Source organism: Frieseomelitta varia, unplaced genomic scaffold, assembly GCF_011392965.1.
Source record: "Frieseomelitta varia isolate USP_RPSP 00005682 unplaced genomic scaffold, Fvar_1.2 scaffold_139, whole genome shotgun sequence".
Classification (NCBI taxonomy): domain Eukaryota; kingdom Metazoa; phylum Arthropoda; class Insecta; order Hymenoptera; family Apidae; genus Frieseomelitta; species Frieseomelitta varia.
The window spans coordinates 229171-253368 of NW_025109072.1; the positions used below are offsets into that span (position 1 = coordinate 229171).

Here is a 24198-nt window from a genome sequence, read left to right on the forward strand (position 1 = left end):
ACACGTTGGAGGATCCTCCAAGAAATTTGTTTCACCCGACGACAGGAAAGTCGTCTCGTCAATTTAAACTCGCGTCAGATTTTCACCGAGATATTTTCACCAGGATTTTGTTCCTCCTCGATCTGCCCTTTCAGCTTGCGCGCGCGCACACACACACACATATATGCACACACAACTGCGTTGTATTCCGCGATTTGCATGCCGCTTTGCATGTATATATGCATTCGTTTTGCATGTATTAAAAATCAGAACAGCGGTCAACGATAATAGAGAGTTGCAGACTACCGCGATGTGAAATGTAAATCCCGGGAACATCTCCACCGATTGTTTCGGCAGCCACGAGCTCGCCCGCCACTTGAATTTGTTACAATTTTAATTTGTAGATTCAACTCGGGGGCGACAGTAACGCGGCAAAAGTCAAACGTGGACTCCGAATTCCGGCTAGAGCTGTCTCCCCTCGAAATAGAAATCGACGCGCGTGTTGAAACAAAGTAGTAATGTGTCCATTAGTGCCTGGGAATTGATAACGATCGAAACACGCGTCATTTTTATCGTTTCGGAAACTTTCACCCTCGCGTAGTGAGTCGCGAGGAAAAATACTAGCGTGTCGGTAAATTCGTTTTCGCAGTGAATTCATCGAGTAATAATTATACGGATCGATCATTTTTCTATCGTTTGATAATAAGTTTCGGAAATTCATCGCAATGAAACTCGAATAAATCTCGTGCATTAATACACTGACACAATTTGGTTGGACATTTATTGCGAGATAAAATTCTTTTTTCTCTCTTTCTCGTTTTTCCTTTTTCTGTAACGCCGGCACCCGCGTGTTCTATTTGCATATTTTACCATCGATCATACGTATGCAAACGTGGACGAATTTACACGGCACACGACATTCGATTATTATTTACGAACACACAGTGACAGATTGAGCTGAGAGGCACACGACCGGACACGCAGATAATATTCGTTTCCTGAACTTTCAGCAGGAAATCTGTATCTATTTATCGCTTTATTTAACTGTTTCCAATCGTCAAGAGCACGGGCGAACAATGAGCGATAGGTAGAATGAGGTTCGTGCCTAAAAACGATAACGTGAGGAGGTTAACGGTTAAGTTAATATAGCTCGTGGAAAGAAACGAGAGAAAAAGTGACGGAAACTGGGCTATGGAATCAGGGTTATGACGCGTAAAGTGCAGAACTGCTAATTCTACTCGTAGCTCGTAGGCAGTAGGCATGTATATAAAAAAAAGGAATGATCTAAGAGGCACGTACATGTACATTCATTTCGTTGCAATGATTAATGATCTACGCAGTACTACAGAATAGATTTCTATATGCTATTTTATATATACTACAAATTTATATACTACTGCAATTATATATATTTGTGGACTACTACATACTTATATATTACTACATTATATATATACTTATACATACATACTTGTATATTAGTATAGTATAGTATATAGTATAGTGTAATATAGTATAATATATAGTACATAGTATAGTATATAGTATAGTGTAATATAGTATAATATATAGTACATAGCATAGTATAGTATAGTATAATATATAGTATATGGTACAGTATATAGTATATAATATAGTGTAATATAGTATAATATATAGTACATAGCATAATATAGTATAGTATAATATATAGTATATAGCATAGTATAGTATAATATATATAGTACATAGCATAGTGTAGTATAGTATATATAGTACATAACATAGTATAGTATAGTATAGTATATATAGTACATAGCATAGTATAGTATAGTATAGTATAATATATAGTATATAGCATAGTATACAGTATATACACTTATATACATGCTCGTATACTAGTACATTATAAATATGTACTACTACATCACACATACTACTGTTTATGTTACATATACTCCAGAACAGGCCATTTGAGCAATTCGTTCGATCAATCTTACTTGATTTCGCAAGCAAGACATATAATTCAGCTGACACAGCTTCGTCGTAGGTGAAGATGTCGAGGAGGTGCGAAGGCCAGCCGCGTCTTCGCGAATGAAATGATACGCAACAACGATGTATAATTGACTCGATGGAGCCCCTTAATGCAAGGAATAACAACCCAGTTGAAATAATTGGCATTAAATCCAACTTGTGATACTGTTGGTATTGGATTGATATGCCGCTTTAATCTCGGGCATAATCGGTGTGCATTTCGTTTGTTAATTCTCCGTTCTTCGTTTGCAATTATTTCCCAGAGATTGACCTCCCCCCTAAGGAAAGTAGAATGAGATTCGGACTCGGCTATAAAATCCAGCCTTCGTGGAACGAACGGTGTGCAGTTAACCGAACGAACGAGTTAAAAGAAAGGGAGGAAGTTTGAATTTGTGTGTCAGTGGGTCAATCGAGGGTAAGGGGGAAAGGATCATGGTCGCGCGCTGCACGGCGTTTTACTTTTCGAAATGAAAGGAAGTGGACGGGAGCATGCGAGACAAAGCACCTGAGCTGGTAGAAATAACAGTGGAGGAGAGGGTAATGAAGCGAAATGCAGATGAAACGGGCGGAGGGGGAGCAACCTGAGCTGACTGTTTGTTGCCCGTCGGCGTGATAATCGTTAACGACGGGAATTAGAAAGCGAATGAAAGCGTCCGATCCTTTCTGGCTGTGTTCTGACGATGTCAGAAGATAAAACTCTTCATCGAAATAATTGAATAATTACCGACGATAACTTTGTAACGCAACGGACCACGCTTCTGTGAACTTCAATCGCGACTTTACTTTCTCTCGCCTCCGCCTTTAAACTTCTCCCACGGGCAAAGCTTGGCAAATCTTTTCATCCTAACCTTATTAACTAGTCGTAAAGGTTGCGCGGTCTCGCTGTCATTTCTTCTTCATTCGGCATTTCCTTGTTTACTCCTTGTGCGCTTTCGTTTCCGACTTTTGTCTCAGCCTCGCTTTAATTTCTCTCTTCGTTCGACGTGGAATTCAAGGTGTAGTTTTTCGATCGAAATATTAAAAGGGGCAATCGAGGATGCTTCTTAACGCGTTCTCATAAAATGAATAGGAGGTCGGGAGGCCTCGACTTCTGTCGTCTCGATCGGAAACGTGTCAAAGGAAATGATCAAGGAACAAGAACACGTTCTTGAGAATGCTCGAGCCTGCCTGCTATTTCAGATCAAGACCGAAACGACGACTCTCCCGGGGAGAGAAGTTTTTCATAAAAGGCAGAACCTTCTGAGAGTGACATTAAATTATTTCGAAGGACCTTGAAGCAGCGGTTAACCGTATCCAACGTTCTCGAGCTCGCCGAGGCAATTTTCATCGTGCGGATACACGGATATACAATTAGTTTCTACTCGTCTGATCGCAATTTGCAAGTGCGAATGCGCGCTCGATAAGCCGTGTTAAATTGGGAAAAACAGTAGCTAATTAGTAATTTAGAAACTCACACACACACACACACATACACTCTGGATCATTGGAGCGAGAATGTATGTACTCGTAATCAGTGGAGATTGGCGCTTCCGGTTGAGGACGCGAGTGGAAGTTGCGTTGTTAAATGCCGTGTCAGCGAAGATCTTCCAGCGAGGATCTCCCTCAACGAGCTGAGACAAATTCGTTAGTCGGAGTTGTCTCGTTAACAGATTAGTTGCACAAAGAAAATTCATGGCTGTTGGCCTCTAACTACGCATAAACTTTGTTCACCGATTCGTTCTCCCGCTGAAATAATTACGCGGCGCGCCGGAAATGAGCTGTTCCGTTATTCCTGCCATCGCGTCGTTTCGCTCCGGATCATCAACGGACCCTTTTCGCTTCCTCATAAACTACAACGACGCGTCAATTGGATTTTCATCGTCTCGTTTGCCTGCAAATTTTCATCCTAAACGTACTGCAATTTTCTTTTTTTTTTTTTTTAGTTGATGTCAATAGAGATTAATCTAACGTTGAAAGAGAAAGAAACGTGCGGGTTTCGTATTTGAAAAGTTTATTAGAGCACATTTTTAACTCGATTTCCGTCGATTTTAAATTCGCCTTTTTGGTCAAACTTGCTCGTATTATTAGAACGTTCGCCGGGCGTTCCCCTGGATTTTCTTTAAAATCGTTGACAGGAGCAGGAGGAGAATTCCCTGGGCAATTTAGTGAGAGAGCCGAGAATAGTTCGAAAATCTACGGGATTGGCTAAAAAGGTACTTTGGCCGATAGAAGGACGGATCTCTCCGGAGGATTTCTACGACAGTCTTGTCGCTTCCAGCGCTCGATCGATAGGCGGCTCTTCGAGTTACTTCCTGACGTTGCCACTTATCCTCGAACGATCACCTCGAAGATTCTATTTATCGTGATATCCGTGAAAGAATCACGGGGGATTGGGAAAGGGCGAGTAACGTGATGATCAGATGGCTGAAAATAAAGGACGCCCGATTATTCTTCGTTACTTTGTTGTCTCCGCGAGTGGGGAAACGATAAAACTAATTAAAGGAACGAGACTTTTGATAAACTGCAACACCCATTGTGTTCCATCCGACGTAATTAATTGTTACGTAAGAGAACCGCTGTATTTGCACTGTTTGCATTTGCCATAACAATCTTGCCTTTATTGCGCCTCCTGCCTCTTGCTTCCGGCAATACTTGGCCACCGCGAAACGTCGGATTAATCATCAGCCACCGTGACTTGAATCGTTGAGTTATCGAGGCGCAGGAGTAGACGTCGGAACACATAGTAAATTCACTTTATCATTTATTGTAAATCCCAAGCGATATCATGGAAGCTTTCGCGAACACACCGAATAGCATTTAAGCAGAAAAATCGCGGGACAAAACGCGTCGTCACGCTCCGGTGTCTATACGAAACTTTCTTCCGCTCTCCGTTTAAATCGGATTTCATCTCGAATCTCATTAGTCGATTGGCTTATAAGTCGAGGTTCACAGGACGGTGCTAATAGCTTTTACAAGCAAACTCGCAACGATCCCAAAGCTCCTAAACAGTCGGATACTCTGACACGGGGTCACGTACACCGCCACTCGCTCGAACGTTTTAAACACACCCCCTGGAACAATTGATATAATCGAATATTAAATTAAACAACACGAACGAGAATACAACGCACTTGGCGTATTTCAATTATTTTCAAACGTGTTTTTGTTAGAAAGCACAATTTTGAAGAACACGTACGACCACGTACGTTCAATTTCTATAATTAATTTCAACCGTCAGAGACGCAACGCGCGATATCGAAAATGCTTCCGCCACTGAGAGATGTTATAATTGATCGCGACGTTGATCTACACGATACGTCTCGAGATTGTTGAGCCCAGATGATACACGTTCTATTTTGTAACGATTAATTATCCCGGAATCGTTCTGTTCCCAGTATTTTTCTTTTGTTGACGATATTATTCGAAATTTATCGACTGACGAGTAAATGGGACGAGAGTGACGTGTCTTGTCACGAGGGTTATTTGTTAATAACATCGTCGAAATTTCATCGAACGCCTCCATTGTACTCTGTACTCCATCCCGCGTTTCGATAATGACATAATCTCTGACGATCTTGATATAAATATTATTAATAAATATACGGGTGGAATTTCGAGACCTCTCTCAAATAACGCTATCGATGATTAATGCGTCGACTCTGCACTGCGTTTCTAACACATCAGTCAATTGACAGAGACATTTTTACATAGTTTGAGAAGTTTCGGACAGCGATATAACCGAATTCATCGGCGATTTGCTGCAGAGAGATCTCTTTTAAAGTATTTCACTGTGAATTTTAAAACGGTTCACAGTTATCTCTGCTACTGACATACTGACATACCTACGTTACGTTTTATTAATAGTTTCGATAATGCTGTTGACGGAACTATGTCACGAGTTTCGTGCTTCAGGTTACAAATATTCATAGTTGTCTCGTGTCCACTGAACGAACGATGAAATAATGGACTCCGGATTAGAACGATCGTGTCGATACCGATGTTGAAGATCGTGAACAGAAAGAGCTGCAGATGATCGCGTACGGTAAATTAATCGAGACAATTATGAAGCGAGCGAATTGAAGATTTCCCAAAGACTGTTAGGTTGAGGTATCACGAGTAATCAAATCTCGAGAACAATATCGCGACGTCGACAATTCATTAACGTCCATTCGCGCATTCCCGTGGCGGGTAAAGCTTTGCACGGGAAATTATGCACTTCGTACGCTGATGCGACGTACTCGAGAGGCGTCGTGGCGCTCTGTGCGCCAACTTTGGTGCACTCACGTCGCATTTTGCGCCGATCTCTGTCCGACAGTCTCGAATTTATCGTTGCAACGTTCTGTCGCGGTAGAAAGATGAAAATTTCGAGAACACAGAGTGCCAATAACATGGAAAAAAATTCGTAAGAACACTTGTTATAGAAAATTTCTACGAACGTTATTGAAAGTGCGTTATACGAAACTTTTTGATATCCCGTTGGCATTCTAATAATACAGGGTGGGCCAAAAATCACTTTCTAGTAATAATAAATTTTTTAACTTTTTTTCTTACAGATTTTTAAAACGTAATGAAAATATGTTTGAACTCAAAATTAATGAAATTAATTTTTTCTTGTATTTTGGTGTTTTATTGAAAAAAAAAAAAAAAATAGGTGGGGAGAAAGCTTTTGGCTCATCCAAATTAATCTGTGAATGAACATAAGATATAATAATATAGATAATATTCAACAAATTACAATATAAGAAATTGCATCTCAATTTTCTGTTCGGTCTTTCTCATCGATCATAGCTTTTCATCATAATCCATGAATGATTCGACGTTCTTACACTACTATTTTCGAAGAGTGTTCAGTTTCCAACAAGGTCAACACGACCTTGCAACTGTACGGAACAGCTAACGAGTTAATTAATATTTCGTCGACAATGCGTCACGTCTTCAAGACCGCGTTCGTTAACTTTCCTCCCTCCTCCATTCAACGAAAGTTCGCCTCGTCCAAGCGATTAACAATTGTTTCGTCCTTTCATCGTCACTGGGGGGTACCCAGCTTACGTTGATTTTCAAATCGTTCGCTGTTGTGTATCGTGACGTAAGACAGCAATTTCTTCGTATTGACCTCCTTGCTGATTTTCCTGTATTTCCTTCGTGTTCCGAGGCTTTACTCCGAAAAGTGTGCCAGCTCTCGCTCGTTCTCGTCATTTTGATTCACCTTTGCATTTTCCAAACAAATCAACATCGATAGATTAGAACACATGTACACCAATCGCTACGCAAATGAAAGAAATACTGAAGCAAAAAAATGGAAAGAATACTCTATTGTTGAACAATTTTATTAAATTGAATAACATTAGAAATCTCGTTACGTTCGTAGCTACAGTTACGGATATTTTACAAATACGCACGTGCATTGTTACTCGTCCAAGTTTCACGTAAACGCAGTCCATGAAAACCACGGCAGCCCACGCTGAGAAGGAAATTTTAAGATTTTAAAACGGATAAGAATTGCGGGTTAAAACGGTTAAAAGTCTGCGGGTTCGTTCTAAATCCCCGCCAATTAAAGCCTGGAAAGGTTGCATTATTCATGGGCGCGTAACATTTCTCGAAATATGTCGAGGTTATTCGTATGGTTACGCAGTTTTATTTACGCGTTCGCGTGTGCTTTCGGAATTGCGGTCGGCGAAACAAACGGGGGTGCATCGCGTACACGCAGCCAACTCGAAATATGTTCGTTCCGTGTGTTCGACCGGCCGTTTAGCGTGGAACGAACCGATAAAATTTAGCCACATAGGATCGCGTTAATTTACGGCAGAAAATTAATTGATTCCTCCCCCCCCCCCCCACGAATATTTCACGCGACCTGCCAGCAGGGCAGGGGGAAACGAGCGTTGCTTCCTTCTCTACCCGATTTAAATTAATATTGTTTGCTGTAGGGTACGATATTATCTCGCGCAAACACGACCATGTCCGGACGAGATACGAATTGGAAAGAGATCAAACAGAAAAAAATGACGATACATGTCTGTGTGATGCCATTTATTTCACGTGCACTCGTCGTGTTTTTTGACGAAAAATTTAGTTACAGGGTATGTCGATCGATGAAAAGTAAATGAGCGTTTCTCTTCGCTGTTTAGATATTTCTTTTTTTCGCTTCGTTCTTCATATTTATGATATGTGTATTTTTTCGTATATTTATATATTTATTTATACGTTTATATTTATATATATATATGTTTATTTTTTGTATATTTTGCAACAATTAAAAACGTTCGTTCGGGGAATCGGCGCGTAGAAAATTTCCGGTGCGCCAACATGACCTGCGCAATTAATCCCATTTCCGTTCCTAACCAGCAGATATTCCTTTGAGCCCTCCGTAAACACGTTTCGACCGACGATGGCACGCTTGGGGTTAGCGCTTCGGTAAATTAGCGTTAATTAAACCATGAGTTTTCAGCCATTGTCTGGTCTCGCGCGTACACTTTACGATAGCTTGCAACTTTCCGTGCAATTGTTAACCGCGAAACGAAACGAATCAGGGTCAGGGAGCAACACGTGAATAACGTATTTCCCAAGACGATTTTAACGGCGGAAGTTTTATCCTGTCCGGTTATTTTTTTTTTTTTTCTTTTTTTTTTTGTGAATCGTGCCGAAGGAATAATGCAAAAGTTACCGCATGCACAGGAAATTTACAAAACTGCAAAAATGGAATACTTGCAACTCTTAACGCTGGAACAACCGACGACTAAAACGTAAAATTTCCACTAGAGATGTTAAAGCAAAAGAAATAAAATAACTTTATAAATTTATAAAATAATAACTTTATAAAATAACTTTATATATTTATAAACTGATAACTTTATAAAATAACTTTATAAATTTATAAAATGATAACTTTATAAAATAACTTTATAAATTTATAAAATAATAACTTTATGATACAATGGAGTATACAAACTTTTATTTGTATATTTTACTTAAATCTGGGCATTTATTATTAAAGTTATTTAAATCTAATGATAATTTTAATACGCCGTTTCACGTCTAAAAAATCTCAAAAACAAAAATCATAAACATGGTCATTTCGACCATTTTATGACGGTAGTTAACTAGCGTTGAAACGCCAATTAAAATAAATCAGTGTTTTTCAACTGCTCGTTGAAAGTGCTCAAACATTTCGAATTCATTGACCTCTCGGCAAATTTCACAATCAGCTTTAACAGGCCTTCTGTGTCACTTTAGCGAACGTATCAGATAATTGAGAACCGCTCTAAAGTATCTTCTTCACGTTGGATTAAGCATATATTCACACGGATTCGCACGAACACGCGTGCAATCATTTCGAGCCAAAGGGGGGAGGGGGAGGAGGAGGAGGAGGATTATCCTCACCCTACGTTTCACCTTCTCTCGTCTCTCTCCCTCCAATTGAAAGTCCCAGTCAAAAACAACTGCCTGCTGTCTACGAAGTCCAAGATATGTAGTATGTATCTGCTTACGACCCTTCCGCCGGAAATATCGAATGTACGCGGGATTATTTGAACGCGCATAAGTAACATCACGTGTGTATGTATAAGTAATCAAAGAACCCTAGCTCCAGTGAATATTTTATTGATGCGGACGTACAATCGAAGCCAGCGGAGAGTGGACAAACGTTACGAAAGCTGAAACGGAGCTTGGAGAAGGCGGGCGGGGATTTAAAAAAAAAAAAAAAAAAAAAAAAAAACATGAAACGACGAATTATCGAGCGAGCTGCAGGGCTCGCGATTTCCGTGCGTACGCCGAAGTGCATTATTCATGAGGCAAGATTGCACGAGCCACTTATTACAGCAGCGAAAGTACTTCGGTGCCAGCTTTTAATCCCTAGACCCGGAATACGTGGAAAGCAACGAGTCCGAGTTGTTTCGATTATTACGGTGATAAGCAGCGGTACAATAAAGCGGTCGAACTGCACCGTGCACGTAACTCTCTCGGCGAACGTCTGTAATTAAATTACGAAACTCGCCGTTCAAATTCGGATTTACACGTTCGACGTATATCGTCGAACGGAAGATACGGAGGAAATCTCTTGATATTCGTCGCGATAAACGCGACGTTGGCGACGCGTGAGCACGAATCGTTCGAAAGTCGAACGTATGATTGACACGGCGGTGAATCGCGCGAAGTAGGCAAACGCGTTTGTGTTTTCTTCGGGAGGCGGGATAGAAAAGCGAGGACGGCGCTTGTCGCCGTTGGCGATTTGCACAATTTGTCAGTGGCAGCCGGATGTTACGCGGGGGAAAAGGAAAAGCGTCGACGTCGTCCGACGGTGTGTTTGTTCAGCTACGTTTTTCGCGAGGGAACGAGTTACATTTGGGCGGGGGAGGGGACTCGTGAGAAACGCCTCGGAACGTCTCGGGACCAAGTATCTTTAAAACAGCGTCTTGGAATATCCGTCACTGTCCATTGTTCTGTCATTGAACATTTCGAAATGTTTCTTTCGTATATTTCTTTCGGGGAAAATAAATTCCCGAATTTATTTAGTTTTCAGCGAAAGTGTTTCAAACAGCTTTTCAGACGTGGTTTCCCAAATCACCGATCGATATCGTGAGAAAATGTCAAGTTCATACGAGAGATACGTTTGAAGGCACGAATGACTTGAAGAAACTTAACCAAAAGAACCTTCATGCTTTGAATTTTAAATTAAAAACGCACGACGGCCACCGTTGAATAAAATGTAGGTTACCGTTGAAAATTTTTTATCATTCCGCGCATCGTGCTCTCCGATTGTTAATTGTTTTCCTTTCCCCTTTTTACCCTCTCGCGACTGTGCACAACGGACCGGCACTTCCCTCGGAACATGAAAAACCGGGGATCGGGAACTTTTTAGTCGGCGTCCGCGCGCGCCAACGACAGACTTTGTACTATTGTCCCATTATTCGGAATTAATCTCGCGTCGCACAGTTAAAATGTATGGCCAATTTAAATCTGTCACTGATGCACGACGTGTTTGCACGGATCCGTTCGGATACGTTCCGTGGGCATTGAGCGAGTTTATCAAAACCTTCCGTCAATTTCGCGTTATTTATAGAAGCCCGACTCTCGGCCATTGTACGAACGAGAGGATCGCCACCCATTTGGTGACGTCGATACCTGAAATTCATTCTTGCTAACGTAACATTATCAACCTGCTCGTACCGAGCCGCGTCGATTAGCGTTGTTGTCCGGCTCATAATGCACGAACAATGCGATTCCAATGTGGCATTATCCCATTAAACCAACTGCTTTTATATCTCTCAGACAGGTACGTGTAATCTCTTTTGTTTTCTCACTCTCTCCTGTTTCGCTCGACGAGAAGCAAAGTTTGACGAGCACCGCTCACGACGACACACCTCGGCGAGTACGAGCAAATGGTACGAAAGATGGTACAGATATGTCATTTTTCGAAACGTTCAATGCTCACAACATTGTGCACGAGAGAACGTGGAAACAACGAAGCGTGTTAAACGCGATTTTCCGTGGAAATTGTATATTCCGACCTATTACCTTGATAGAAATAGAAGATCCGACTGGATTGCTGTCAGATGAGGGTCAAGCTGCCACTCGTGATCAATTATGAAGGCAAATATCGATTCCAGGGAACTTTGTGTTCTCAGATGTGACACGTGGACGCAATCTTGAATTGAAGATGTCTCGAGTTTCGGGAGTAAAAGCTGTAACGCTGTCGTTTTGTTGCGGAGATTAACTTGCCAGTTAAATAATTAAGAACGTCCTGGCGAAGCGATATAACTCGTGAAGGCGAGGATAGGGGAAAATTGAAATGGAATTATCCGCAGGCGAGAGTTTCGTCTCGTTAATGTTTCATGATTATCCCTTTAGAGTGTCTCTTCTTTATCGTTCCCTTTCTTCGTTTCGTTGTTCCTCCCATTGGCGGCGATTTATCTAATTACGAAAACCAGCTTTTGACAAGCCGAGCAACTAAGAAAAAAAAAAAAAAAAAAGAAAAAGGAGGAAAAAAAAATTTTCATTTCAACATTTCACAAATGGTGGTTCGTTTTATGAATACTCACAAAGGACAGATCGTCCCTCTCACCCTCGATTCGAGGGTTAATTTCGTTTCCCTGCCAAAGCCTTGTATGTATCATTGTCTCTCGAATTAAGGCGTAACGGCGGCAGTGACATTTCCATCTGTTTACAATCGCGACCAAGGGGTACGTCGGTTTGTCGCCTCCTTTTAAAACGGGGCGGCCGATTCATATATTAGATTAACGATTTAATGGATAACTCGATGAATGACTCTATGTATGGTACGTGTCGGTGCGTAAATTGAACAAATTATAGAAGAATGTCTTTGGTGTTGGTAGATGGACACCCTGTGCATGTGGACATATAGTGACAGCGTTGCAATAGGGCGCGATGGTTCTCAGTTCTCGTTCCAATTTTCTTACACTCGTTAACAACGATACCGATTTCATCGTCGTCGCTTTGCAATAATTCCAACCTTCGAAGATCGTGAACTTTCGTACAAAGTTACTTGCCAATCGTTTGTTAAAAGCTTGCGGTGTCGCTGCGTCGATTCGTACTGAAAGAAAAAAGTATAAAAACGATTTTGGAAGCCTCACGCTCGTGATATTTCGACGTTTCGAGGAGGTCCCTTTCAAAGGTTTCCTTCGGACAACTGTCGACTTATACTCGAAACGTTCTGACGGAGAAGACGAGCCTGGATTTTAATGGATGACGATATGAGCATCCCTGAATCGTACAATGACCAACTGGTCATAATTACGCTGGACGACAAGTGTGCGTGAGCGTGTGTACGTGTGCGTTAAGATCGTAGGAACACGATCACCATCTTAGTCCAAGATCAGTGTCTCGTGAAAAGTCGAAGAGTTCGCGCCTACGTATACCTACGAACGTTGCTCTGTATCATTTCCTGTTCTCCGCATATTTCGCGGCTCGAGGGTGGTGGGAACGTGTATGCATGTTTATACAACATGGTGGTCTTTGGCTGGATGTTTTGCATTTTTATCATTGGTAAGTGCAATGGGGGAAATTTCACCTTTCTTTCCTCAATCTCGCGCTATGATATACATGCCTGTTCAGTCTGTGTCGTTTATACACGTTGATATACCTACGCGGATTACGTCAAAGCAACTGAAAAAGCATTTCTCTCGGTGGTTTTATTTTTTTTAATTCGAAACTTTTGACATTCAAACGTATGCTCAAATTGCGGTGTCTGTTTTCTATCCGGTTCTTTGTTTTCTTTTCCTTTTTTTTTTTTTTTTTTTTTTGACAGTCCTCCATACGCGAAATCATCGTCGAAACGCTAAAAATACACCTAAAGAAAAATTAGATTTCTATTTTTCATCGTCGCTGTTTCAATTGAAAGCAACAATACGTAAGTGAAGTCATTCCGCAAATGCTCGTGCGAAAAAATCTTTGACACGTGTAATCTGACATAGATTTTTCCATTCATGAACGTATCGCACACACAAAATTAGTACATCGTATATATTGACATGCACGCTCGTTAGACTCGAAAAAAAAAAAAGTAAATCAAGCGAAAGCAGTCTCGCAAGGTGCACGAATGCATGTACTAACGAGTTCAAAATCCTCGCGCTTTGCAAATTGAGTGCAGTTTAAAATTTGAAGCCTTCGTTCAATTTTCAGGCAACTTTCTCAATCTTCCGGTCCTCCGATTAAATTCATTAAAATTAATTCACCGTCCAACTGACTGTTTCCACGCTTGTTTCCGAGTCACTTCCAGACAACACGATTATTCGTTATTCGCAAAAAGCAACAATGTGACAGCTGCGGGAATGAGTTCACAATGCTCATTGTAAATTTCGCGAAATTGTTTCTGCCCTGTTTGTTTCGTTTCAATGCTATCACGCCTCTCCCTCTCCTCGCCCATTGTCTTTCTTATTATTTTTTTTTCCTCCTTTCCTTTTGCGATTTTAATTAGAAAACGATGAAAAATCCATCGCGTTTGCTGGAGACCCAAGACTCATTTTGAACAAGATAAACCTGGCGAAATGCCGTCGCACCGGCAACACGAAAATTGCACATGCACGATGCATAGGAAATCTGCGTTTAACTTTTCAACGCATCCCGCGTGAGAACGCGGTTGCTGCGCAAACTTGAAACCGAATTTTATAGCATCACCTTAAAGTTAGGAATTCAAATTGGCAGAGAGCGCAAATTAACTGAGATTCTTGATTGAAAAATATATTTCGATATACACACACGGTGAAGAGCGTAACTGTGCCAATGACAATGAAAAATTGTCGACGTAACTTCGTAGAGAAAGATCGCGTAACGATTCCAAAGCCACTGTGAAAGTCGTGAGTTTAAAGAAAAATTAGGATGCTTTTTTTTTTTAGAAAATTATAAAGAGGAAAACAGATGCGCCGTTATTTGGAAAATTGAGGTACACCTTTGACAATCATTCTTCAAAACTTGTTGGACGATTTTTGTTTCGCTATTTTGTTGAATGTCAGAGCCAGGCGACAAAAATTCACGAAATTCTAACATTTCGTTATCTAACTCTAACGTTCAGAGTTCGGTAAAATGGTGAAAGAATATCGTACAGAGAGTTTTAAGGGGTCATTGTAAAATCTCAATTTTCAAAACCATGGTAGATTTAATCATGGAAAAAGATTTTCTGACGTTTCATTAGAAACGTTCGAATTTTTGTAATTTCTGAGAAACCATCTGATTTTCATCAAACTATCTTCCGAAAGAAAACGAACTCGCAACTGTCTGAAAATAGAAGCTTCATTCTTTTCTTACGAAATTATATCAACTTAAATTACCAACAATTTTCCATCATTGTATGATTTTCACTGCAAACAATAAAATTGATATTTTTCTCTCGCAACAAATGAAATTCAAAGGAGCTTCCCTCTTGTAGAATTGTTAAGTACGACTGTGTTAAATTTATCGTTGCAGGTAGTCGAGCGACAGCAAATAACGGCTTCAAAAGTTATCCAACGACGGTGAAGACCTTTGAAAATGACACGGTTCTGCTACCGTGTTACGTCGAAGATCTTGGTAAGTCATTTGACAAATCCTCGAGCGCTTTTCATTGAAGCTGCTGAAGGGACACGGGCACGATCACGAGGCCGATTATCTCCTTTATTAACGAGGTGGAAAAAGTCGAACGAGTGAAACGATAACGATCGAGTCTACAAAACGACTATGAAGAACTTAATTCTTCCGGCACGGGGGTGTTACAAACAAATATCACCTGTTGCGTCTCGTAAACCGCAACAACGGTGTAGCCGTAGATTTATTAAAACCATAACTGCTTTCTCTTTCTACGTAGAGAAGAACAAAAGAAAAAAAGAAAAAGTAACTACGAATCTCTTATTAATCGATGATTCGTTCATATTTCTACGTGTGTTACGATGAAATTTATTTCCGTTTTATTATCATTTATCAGTTACAGACTTATTATCATTCATCAGTTTCGTTCGTAATTGTTGGTAGTATTATATAAATCCTTTCGGAGGAAGTGGGTCGATCCTTGTTTTAACCAATACGCGTACACTACACGCACAGGCAGGAGATAGTGTCTCTATTAACTCGATCGAGGGTAAAGAGAGAACGATGCCGCAATTTCGGACAACGCGATCGATGTTAATTCCCCTAAGCAGGAACGCGTCCACTCGCGCGACATTCACGTGTACAGGTATAGAACGCAAACAATTTACTGTCCAATCGATCGAGCTGTCATCGATGGTTTCGCTTAACGGGATTGCCTGTCAGCCAGTCGCTTTACCTTGTCGCAACTCGGACAAGAGGCGGCGCGTACACGCGTTAAGACGATCAACGGTTCGTAAGATCGCTGCGGATTAAGGACTTATTTCAGATTGTACGCGGATTCTAGCCTAACCGCGCGAGACACCGGTTGCCTAACTACAATTCGTCTTGCCGATATCCACCAAGTCGAACTTGGATTAACGTCGAATTGGGTCAGAGAAAAGGGAACGTTCGGTTTGATTTACTTATCGGTTCGTACTTCGCCTAAACTGCGTGTAGGCACATCAGCCGCCCCTATTTCTAGACGATTGAGCATCGCCTCTAGCAGAGACCCGGAGTTATGGGCTTAAAAGTAACTTTGTTATATAGGTAGCGAGTATAGTAATAAATTTATTCGTGAAAGTTAGCGGAAAGTTTTTTCCACGTTGAGAATTTTCCTGTAGATATCGAGAACGCTCTCTGTCTATCGCGTAACACGATGTACTACGGTGTGTGTATATGTGTGTGTGTGTGTCTAGATAACGTGCAGACGAGGGTGAGGTGGTGGAGAGACGGTATCCTTTTGGCTGACAGCGGTGAACCACGACACGAACCACCTGAAAGAGTTAGAATGTACTCAAACAGAAGCTTGGAGGTTTCCCACGTGAGACGGAACGATACCGGGGAATATGTATGCCAAGCGTCTCGACCAGCTCCCTGGGGACATGCCACGCAAGTACACGAGATCGAAGTAATGTGTGAGTAAATCGGTATATTGAAGTAAAACGCTCTTGTACTTCTCATCTCCGGCAGAGATTTCCACTTCTCAGATCACCATCGGCGGTGCGTCGCCAACTCGTTCTCCAGCAATATGCCTTATGTACAATTGCAAAATTCCCTGCAAAATCGACAACGTTTCCCATCGTGTCTCTGTCGTTAATTGGCTCGCCAGAATCAATAGAAGAAACAGCGCCGATTAATTGGAATCGATAATTTAAGAGTTGGAAAATGGTTTGAGGAACGGGCGCCGCGTCTATTTTGTGGGAAAGTTAAACACAGATATTGATTCTATCGCCGTATCGTCGTTGGCGTGAAATTATGGATGACCCGAGAGTACATTCGAGCTCTCTACGTCGTTCTGCAAACAAATTCAGGAAAGTTTTCTCAGCCTCGGAATCCTCCACGGAGTTTTCCCCTCCCAGCCGGTAAGGATTTCGTGGTCCCATTTCGTGAAACTCTGCACGTGAAAATAAGAAAGAACCTTTCCAATTCGATCAGATTCGGCGGAATCGAACTTTCTCTTTTTTTTTTCTTCTCTATCCCACGAGATCGGCAACGCCTGTTTCTCTTCGTCCAACGATACACGCATTTACGTGTATGTATATATGTATATTCGTACATGTTTGAATCGCGTACAATTAACATTATCGAACGTTCGCTCCGTTGTAAATATCAATGGCGTTGTAACTCCGTAACGTCCAATTCCAAAGACATGCATTTTTAAGGCGATTTTAACAGTTTCAACATCGATCGCTTCAACAGTTTCCCTTCAAGTTTTTTGCTCGAGGACTTTTAACAGTTAACAAAGTAAAAGTAGTGGCGCAATAATTATCATTCAATAATCGACGCTTGTTTAACGTACGCATTCACGGAGGAAGTTACGAAACAAGGGGTTAAAAATAAAGGGCCGAAACGATGGAGAACAATGCTCGAACCTGGGGAATGTAAAATCGAGAAAACAATCTTGAATCTTTAAACGAATCTGTCAGAGCGAACTGTTACTTGCAGACCCGCCCAGCGTCCATCCGATACCGGAGTCTGGTAAGCTGGAGGTGAATTTAGGAGAGGAAGTGGACATGGCCTGTGTGGCAAAAGGTGTTCCAGTCCCCATCATATCCTGGAGGAACAAGGTAAACGACATCTCCACGAGCCGCGAAAATACGGGGCATGTGTGCCCCCTCGACAGGCACAATACCCTGTGAACATCAGAAACAATGAAAATATTGATCCCATTGACAGGACGGAGAAATACCATTTTTGTATGATAGATCACGTCTGCGATTCCACGCTGAGAGCCCCGCCGATGCTGGAAGATACACTTGCGTGGCAAACAACGACGTTGGCGAACCTGCCACGGCCACCATAGATCTATACGTTAGATGTAGGTAATCAAACTCATTGTCAGACGTATAATCAAGACCTACGATCAGACTCGCGTAATTTTCTTCGACCGCGTCACGATGGTTGATAAAGCTAGTGTTTGATCGACGATCGTTCGTACGCAGCGCGAATTCGTACGTACGTACATACGTATGTATGTACGTAGTCCGCCTACGTTCAAATTAATCGAAACCTTCGCGTACGCCTGTGTGGACGGAAGTGTGTACGCCGTCGTTGCATACGTTTGTCAAACGATTGTAATTAAATTAGGAAATTGCATCGCTCTCTTTAGTATTCTAATCAAACGACGGCACGATCTAATTGTAACCCCGCCACGCACAAGTGCGTCAAATCGTTTGCACGCGGTGACCTTTCTACGAAAGACAATCGTGATTTTAATTGAAAACAACGGTGCACAACGTTTCGCACGCGACAAAATTTGGCCGTCAAAGTTTGGTTTCTTTCACGAGCGTTCAACTTGTGATTAAGTGATTCATCGCGTTAAATGATTTGATAATTAAAAGCGTAAATGATCATTAAAAGCGCCGCTGATGTAAGCGCCGATGACGGTGAACCCTTTGAAGAAGGTCGACGTTTTGTATTCCGAGAACTAGTAAGCTAGTAAGAGTAATAGATAACGAGGTTAAATGAAACTCCCGAGAGATCCGCGAGACACTCGACCCTGTAAGATAAATTCTTCTCGTACGATATAATTCGATATTGTTCGAGGACCGTGCAGAGGAAAAGAGACGACGCGAAATTTCACTTGTCGTGCTTCTCAACTCGCAATTTTCGTCTTTTATCTTTCGTATAAACGAAACGTCTGTCTGTTTCAACGCGTCTGATGTCGCGACTTCCGACTGATCGACGATCGGGAACGACGCAGACAAGCCTAGGATCGAGATGATGAAAACTTGGTTACACGCACCCGCTGGAATACGCGTGCAGCTGCATTGCGGAGTGACTGCCTGGCCAGAAGCAACGGTGAGCGGTTTTACAAGACTACAATTATAATTCGAACAACAACGGTCAAACTAGTTTTCAACTTAGCTCGCGGATATCTTGTCGAGCGTTTAATCGCTTCACTGATTTTTGGATTTTCACGTTTCGACTGGACGCCATCGTCGATAAACTATACTCTTCGTTTCTCTTTTACCTCATTATTCGCTTCTCTCGATATCTGACGTTGAAAAGTAACATGAAAAAAAAAAAATCCAATGACTGCAACTGTATACCAGGTAGTTTAACATTACGACGAGTAGGTAAGCTCTCAACTGGCTCTGTCTGTGAAGCAATTTCTCTGAATCTATCCCTTGGAGGCAGTAACGCGCGACGAATCGATCGGCGGGAAACGTGACTCGCGATACTTCTTCTTATAAAAGAAAAAGGAAAAAAAAAAAGAAAAGAAAAGAAAAGAAAAATAGCTACTAGAGTTAAACTCCTCGCTGACGCGGTGATTTTTTCCACGCCTCTCTCGACAGAAGAAACGTTCAGAACGTCGCGTTGCATTCTAACAAACGGTCTCCTCAATCATATTACCGTGCCACTCTCGACTTTTAACTTCTTGCGCTGGAATGACGTTCCACGCACGTCGAGAATTTTTTGTCCCAAAATTGCAATATTTTCTCAGTTTTCTAAATATATTTAAGTATAAACCAGGCAAACAAATAATAAATTTATTACTTTTCAATAATTTCTATCCAGTGATATCATACCGATGAAAAGAAAGCGACGAATTGTTGTATACGGTTTGGTCACTCGTTATGGTCCGCAATTAGCTGCCAGCGCAAGTGGTTAACAGACGGGCACAAAAAAAGACTATTATATATCTAAATCCCTTTTTCCTCTAGCCTAATCTAATCTATAAATCTTTTCTTCTAGTCTAGTTCTAACCTATAAATCTGATCTACAGGTGGAGTGGTATTTCAATAACAGAAGCGTGAAATATTCGTCGAGGATAGTGAAGCACAACGCAGGCAGCGATCACAGTTTAGTGATAAGGAACGTCAGGACGACGGATTACGGTTTCTATCTCTGCAGAGCTTCTAATTCCTTGGGAATCACCGAGGCGGCGGTCGAATTATCGGGTATTGCGAATCCGGCCGTCTTTAAGAAGACCTCGCACAGCCTCTCGAAGACTTCGTACAATTTTGTCTGGGAAGTTCACAGTTACAATCCGATAGTGCAGTACGAGTTCAGATTTCGTAAATACGTGGTAAGATTGCGGCACTGTGATTTAGCTGATTGCAATTGGCATACGTTATTCATATCGTATTCTATCTTACAATGCCATTGTATTATTTATAACCGTCGTCAATTTTTCAATCTTTAGAACGGCGTGCCTGGTCAATGGCACAAATTGTACATACCGAGCGGCAGCGATGGAAATAGTTTCATACATACATACTCGTTCAAATTGACAGGATTGGAAGAGGCAACACATTACGAGGCGCTTGTTTTGTCGAAAAATCGTTACGGCTGGAGTAAGCCGTCGGAAATAATACGATTCGCAACGGAAGGCGCTCGTAAGTACAATAATACAAACAAGTAAACAATAAAATTATCTTAACTCGACTTGACTCTAAAAACGATCTCATTCCGTTTTATATAAATGGATATATGACTTTTTTTTCAGCGGACAAAGATAATTACATAACGAACGCGATACAAGAGGATAAGATCGAACCAGGTAATTTGATATTTTTGTCTTGTTGTTAATTATTCAGGGTGATTACAACAGGGGAACTAAACTGGGACAAAATCGTGGATGAAAAACCATTTTCTTTTTTTTTTCTTTGTAGCCGTGCAACTCGCATCGATGTCGCAACATTCTCCGTTGGACACTAGCGACAGCAGCGAATCTTCTTTTGCCCAAGTCAAAGTGATAACAATTATAACAATGATATTTATATTATACATTTTCAACGTGAATTTTTGCAAGTTGTGAGATATTTATATAAAACATACCAACGTTACATTAGACTAAGTTTTATGAGTAAATTAGGTCGAAAAAGAAGAAAGAGCCGTTAGTTGTGTCCTATATTAGGATAAAAATTTCATTGTAAACATTAAGATGTTTAAATTTTAAGATTGTAAATAAATTTCAACAAACATTAAATAATTAGGATACCATCTGTATAATTAAGGTACATCTCAATGCTCATTCTATTACCAATAATCACATATGTTTTGAGCTACAGTGTGTGACTAATTGCGCTCTTTGTTTTTAAATGGTACTGCCATCTAAGGCAACTTCTCAATTTCGACAGGAACTAAAAGGAGAGGAAGGAAGAACCCGATAGATGGTAACACACCATTATTCATAGATACAGTCGGTAATAGAATTTAATTTTGATAGTTTATATTTAGATGGTAGTACTTGTATTGTGGATATAGTGATTATGATAATTTATATTTATATCACAATACTATAAATAAATAATAACTCCGTAATTAATTTTAATTGTTTATATAAAAATATTATCAATATCACAAAATATACAATTACTAATAATTTAATGAAGATTACATAATGGAAGTTAAATGACGAAATAACGAAATGACGAATGAAGAATTTCTACTATGGCTACAATATATATAAGTGTCAGTAAACATTTCTATGGTGATAATAAAATTAATAGCTNATTTTTAAATATTCTATTGTTTATATTAAATACACATCTCGACGGAACATAGATGTCGTTGATCTAAATTCTTCGAAGTAGAGGTCGCTACATGGATATAGTGATTATAATGATAATATTATAATACTATAAATAAATAAGAACTTTGTAACTTTAATAACTTTTTATAAATTATATATAACAATGAAGTTTATAGCAAAAATAGATAAATGTTTTCAACAAATGTTAATTAAGGAATGAATAACTAATTCTAAAATGGAATCTATATATATATCTCTATAAACAAGTAATCATGGCAATAACATTTCCATAGTAATAAATAAACTATCAATTTACAATTTGTAATGTCGATTTACAGGAATCGTACTTTTCGACAGGACGATTGTGTAGATGGCGTTACTGTAGATTTTGGAGATGTAACGGTCGCTACATGGATAGATAAGGAGAGTGATAATATGCGACGAAAAACAGAGATGGTGATTAATTCCACCATATCACTGTTACGCGGCGCTAGTATTTTCTTGTCTATAAATCGATGAAATTATCACTTTTAAAAGAATTTAAAGGATAATCTGTGAACTCGTAACTGCATCTTCGTAATCAAATCCTCACCTCCTCTTCTACATTCCATTTACAAAATGCATGTAGAAGGATTTGGAAATATGTATGTTGATATCATTCTTCTTTGATGAATCGGTAATATAGTGTTTTGAATAAATAGAACGTAGAGTTTTGAAGGAGAACTCGCAAACCGTGTGATAAAGTACGGACCACTGTGGAGGTAGCCTTGTGACTTTATTTCATTATAATCCCGTAAAAACGCAAGAGAAATGTTGCTTTTTAAATTAAACCGGAATTTATTTGCTAACCTTAAGGTTCAAAAATGTCACGTTCACAGTATGCTGCAAATATGTAATGATAATTTTGAAACTAACGTGGGAAGACATGTAAAAGTACAGGTTAGCCGTATCTTATAGATCGTTTTTTTCTTTTTTTAATATATATTTCTTCTCCACGTTTTATATTAAATATAATGTAAATACTTCGTTTATATGGTTTTGATTATGAATATATATTGTTAATAATTTACTGAAGATAGGGTTGGGTTCATGCCATCAGAAAGATGAAAGAAAATATTTTCGTCGATATTATGGATGGATCAACTCCTAAAATGTTACAACTTGTTATACCAAAGGAGAATAACCCAGATAACTTGAGTTTTGGAAGTAGCATTGAGGCAGAAGGAAAATTAGCCTTAGGTCCCAACAATAGAATTGAATTACATACAAACAATGTTATTGTAGTTGGTACATGCGATGTTATGGACGGATATCCGTTTGCTCCAAGAAAACGGTATCACGAAGATTATGTTAGAGAATTTCTACATTTAAGACCAAGAACTAAAAAATTTTCATCTTTATTGAGATTACGCGACATAACATCTGCGAGTATTGAAAATTACTTGAGAAGCAGAGATTATATCAATATACACACACCGGTTCTAACTTCAAATGATTGTGAAGGTGCTGGTGAATTATTCTTGGTACAACCAAATTCTAAAGATCTCTTAAAATCTATGAAAAGAGAAGATTTAACAGAAGAGGAATCATTTTTTAATACTAAGACTTTCTTAACAGTTTCTAGACAATTGCATTTAGAAGTTGCCGCCAGGTGAATAGAGTATAGAGTTTTAGTAATAATCGAGTAGATGAACATTATAAAACTAAAGTACGTATAAAACATTTTAGAGCATTTACAAAGGTATATTCCTTTGGACCAGTATTCAGAGCAGAGAATTGTAATTCAAGATTACATTTAGCTGAATTTTATATGTTGGAAGCTGAATTGGCATTTATTAATAATATTGATAATATAATGATTGAAGTTGAATCACTTATAAAATATATAATTAAAGATGTATTTGAAAAAGGTGCTTCAGATGTAGATGCAATAGGTGGTTGTGAAATACAGTGGTTGAATGATAAATTTACATGTATGACATATGATGATGCAATTAATATTTTACAAAATAATATAAGTTGTTTAAAAAGTCCCGTCAAAAGTGGGACAAACTTATCGAAAGAACATGAATTGTTTCTAGTGAAACATAACAATAATGTTCCAATATTTGTTACGGATTGGCCAAAAGAAATTAAACCTTTTTATATGAAAGAATGTAAAGACGATGCGTCAAAGGTGAGTATAATTGATTTAATAAATTTTAAATTTAATAGTTTCACTACTTATTGTGAAAATGTATACCTAAAATATAAACCTTTTCTTTAAAGGTTTCTGCCATAGATCTTTTAGTACCTACTGTAGGAGAGTTAGTAGGAGGCAGTATACGTGAAGATAATTATGAAAAATTAAAGTCAAACTTACCCTTAACATCTAATCTTTCTTGGTATTTAGAACTTCGAAAATATGGTAATGTGCCAACTGGGGGATTTGGATTGGGGTTTGAAAGATTTTTACAATTTATTTTCAATATACCAAATATCAAGGATACGCTTCCTTTCCCGAGATGGCCTCATAATTGCAGCTTATAAATAAAAACCTTAAGACTTGTAATTATGATTATCCCACAACACATAGTACATATAATTATTATATGCAATTAAAATACTTAAAAATAAATTTTCTATTATATGGAATAATTAGAAGACAAATATTTTAGAAATTTGTTAGTTTATTTTATTATGCTTTTCAATAT

The 24198-nt window shown here is 39.5% G+C and overlaps 2 protein-coding genes across 4 annotated transcripts; both read left to right on the top strand.

Annotated features, from left to right (window-relative positions):
- The first annotated feature begins 12785 nt into the window (after window positions 1-12785).
- Window positions 12786-20959, top strand: LOC122531947 (limbic system-associated membrane protein-like). Of its 2 annotated transcripts, none has more exons than XM_043660290.1 (10): window positions 12786-12972; window positions 14890-14991; window positions 16221-16439; window positions 17470-17591; window positions 17701-17842; window positions 18728-18825; window positions 19754-20056; window positions 20174-20366; window positions 20477-20530; window positions 20643-20959. In XM_043660290.1, exons 1-10 carry the CDS (start codon window positions 12933-12935, stop codon window positions 20786-20788), a joined length of 1419 nt encoding a protein of 472 aa, XP_043516225.1. In that variant the 5' UTR covers window positions 12786-12932; the 3' UTR covers window positions 20789-20959. The 2 variants fall into 2 exon arrangements, with proteins under 2 accessions (XP_043516225.1, XP_043516235.1); XM_043660300.1 differs by having other exon boundaries at window positions 14893-14991.
- Window positions 20960-21953: 994 nt separating this feature from the next.
- Window positions 21954-24156, top strand: LOC122531900 (probable asparagine--tRNA ligase, mitochondrial). Of its 2 annotated transcripts, none has more exons than XM_043660185.1 (4): window positions 21954-22444; window positions 22585-23156; window positions 23234-23681; window positions 23774-24156. In XM_043660185.1, the coding sequence occupies exons 1-4, from the start codon at window positions 22316-22318 to the stop codon at window positions 24032-24034; spliced, it is 1410 nt and encodes a 469-aa protein (XP_043516120.1). In that variant the 5' UTR covers window positions 21954-22315; the 3' UTR covers window positions 24035-24156. The 2 variants fall into 2 exon arrangements, with proteins under 2 accessions (XP_043516120.1, XP_043516129.1); XM_043660194.1 differs by having other exon boundaries at window positions 22302-22444; window positions 22581-23156.
- Window positions 24157-24198: the final 42 nt, after the last annotated feature.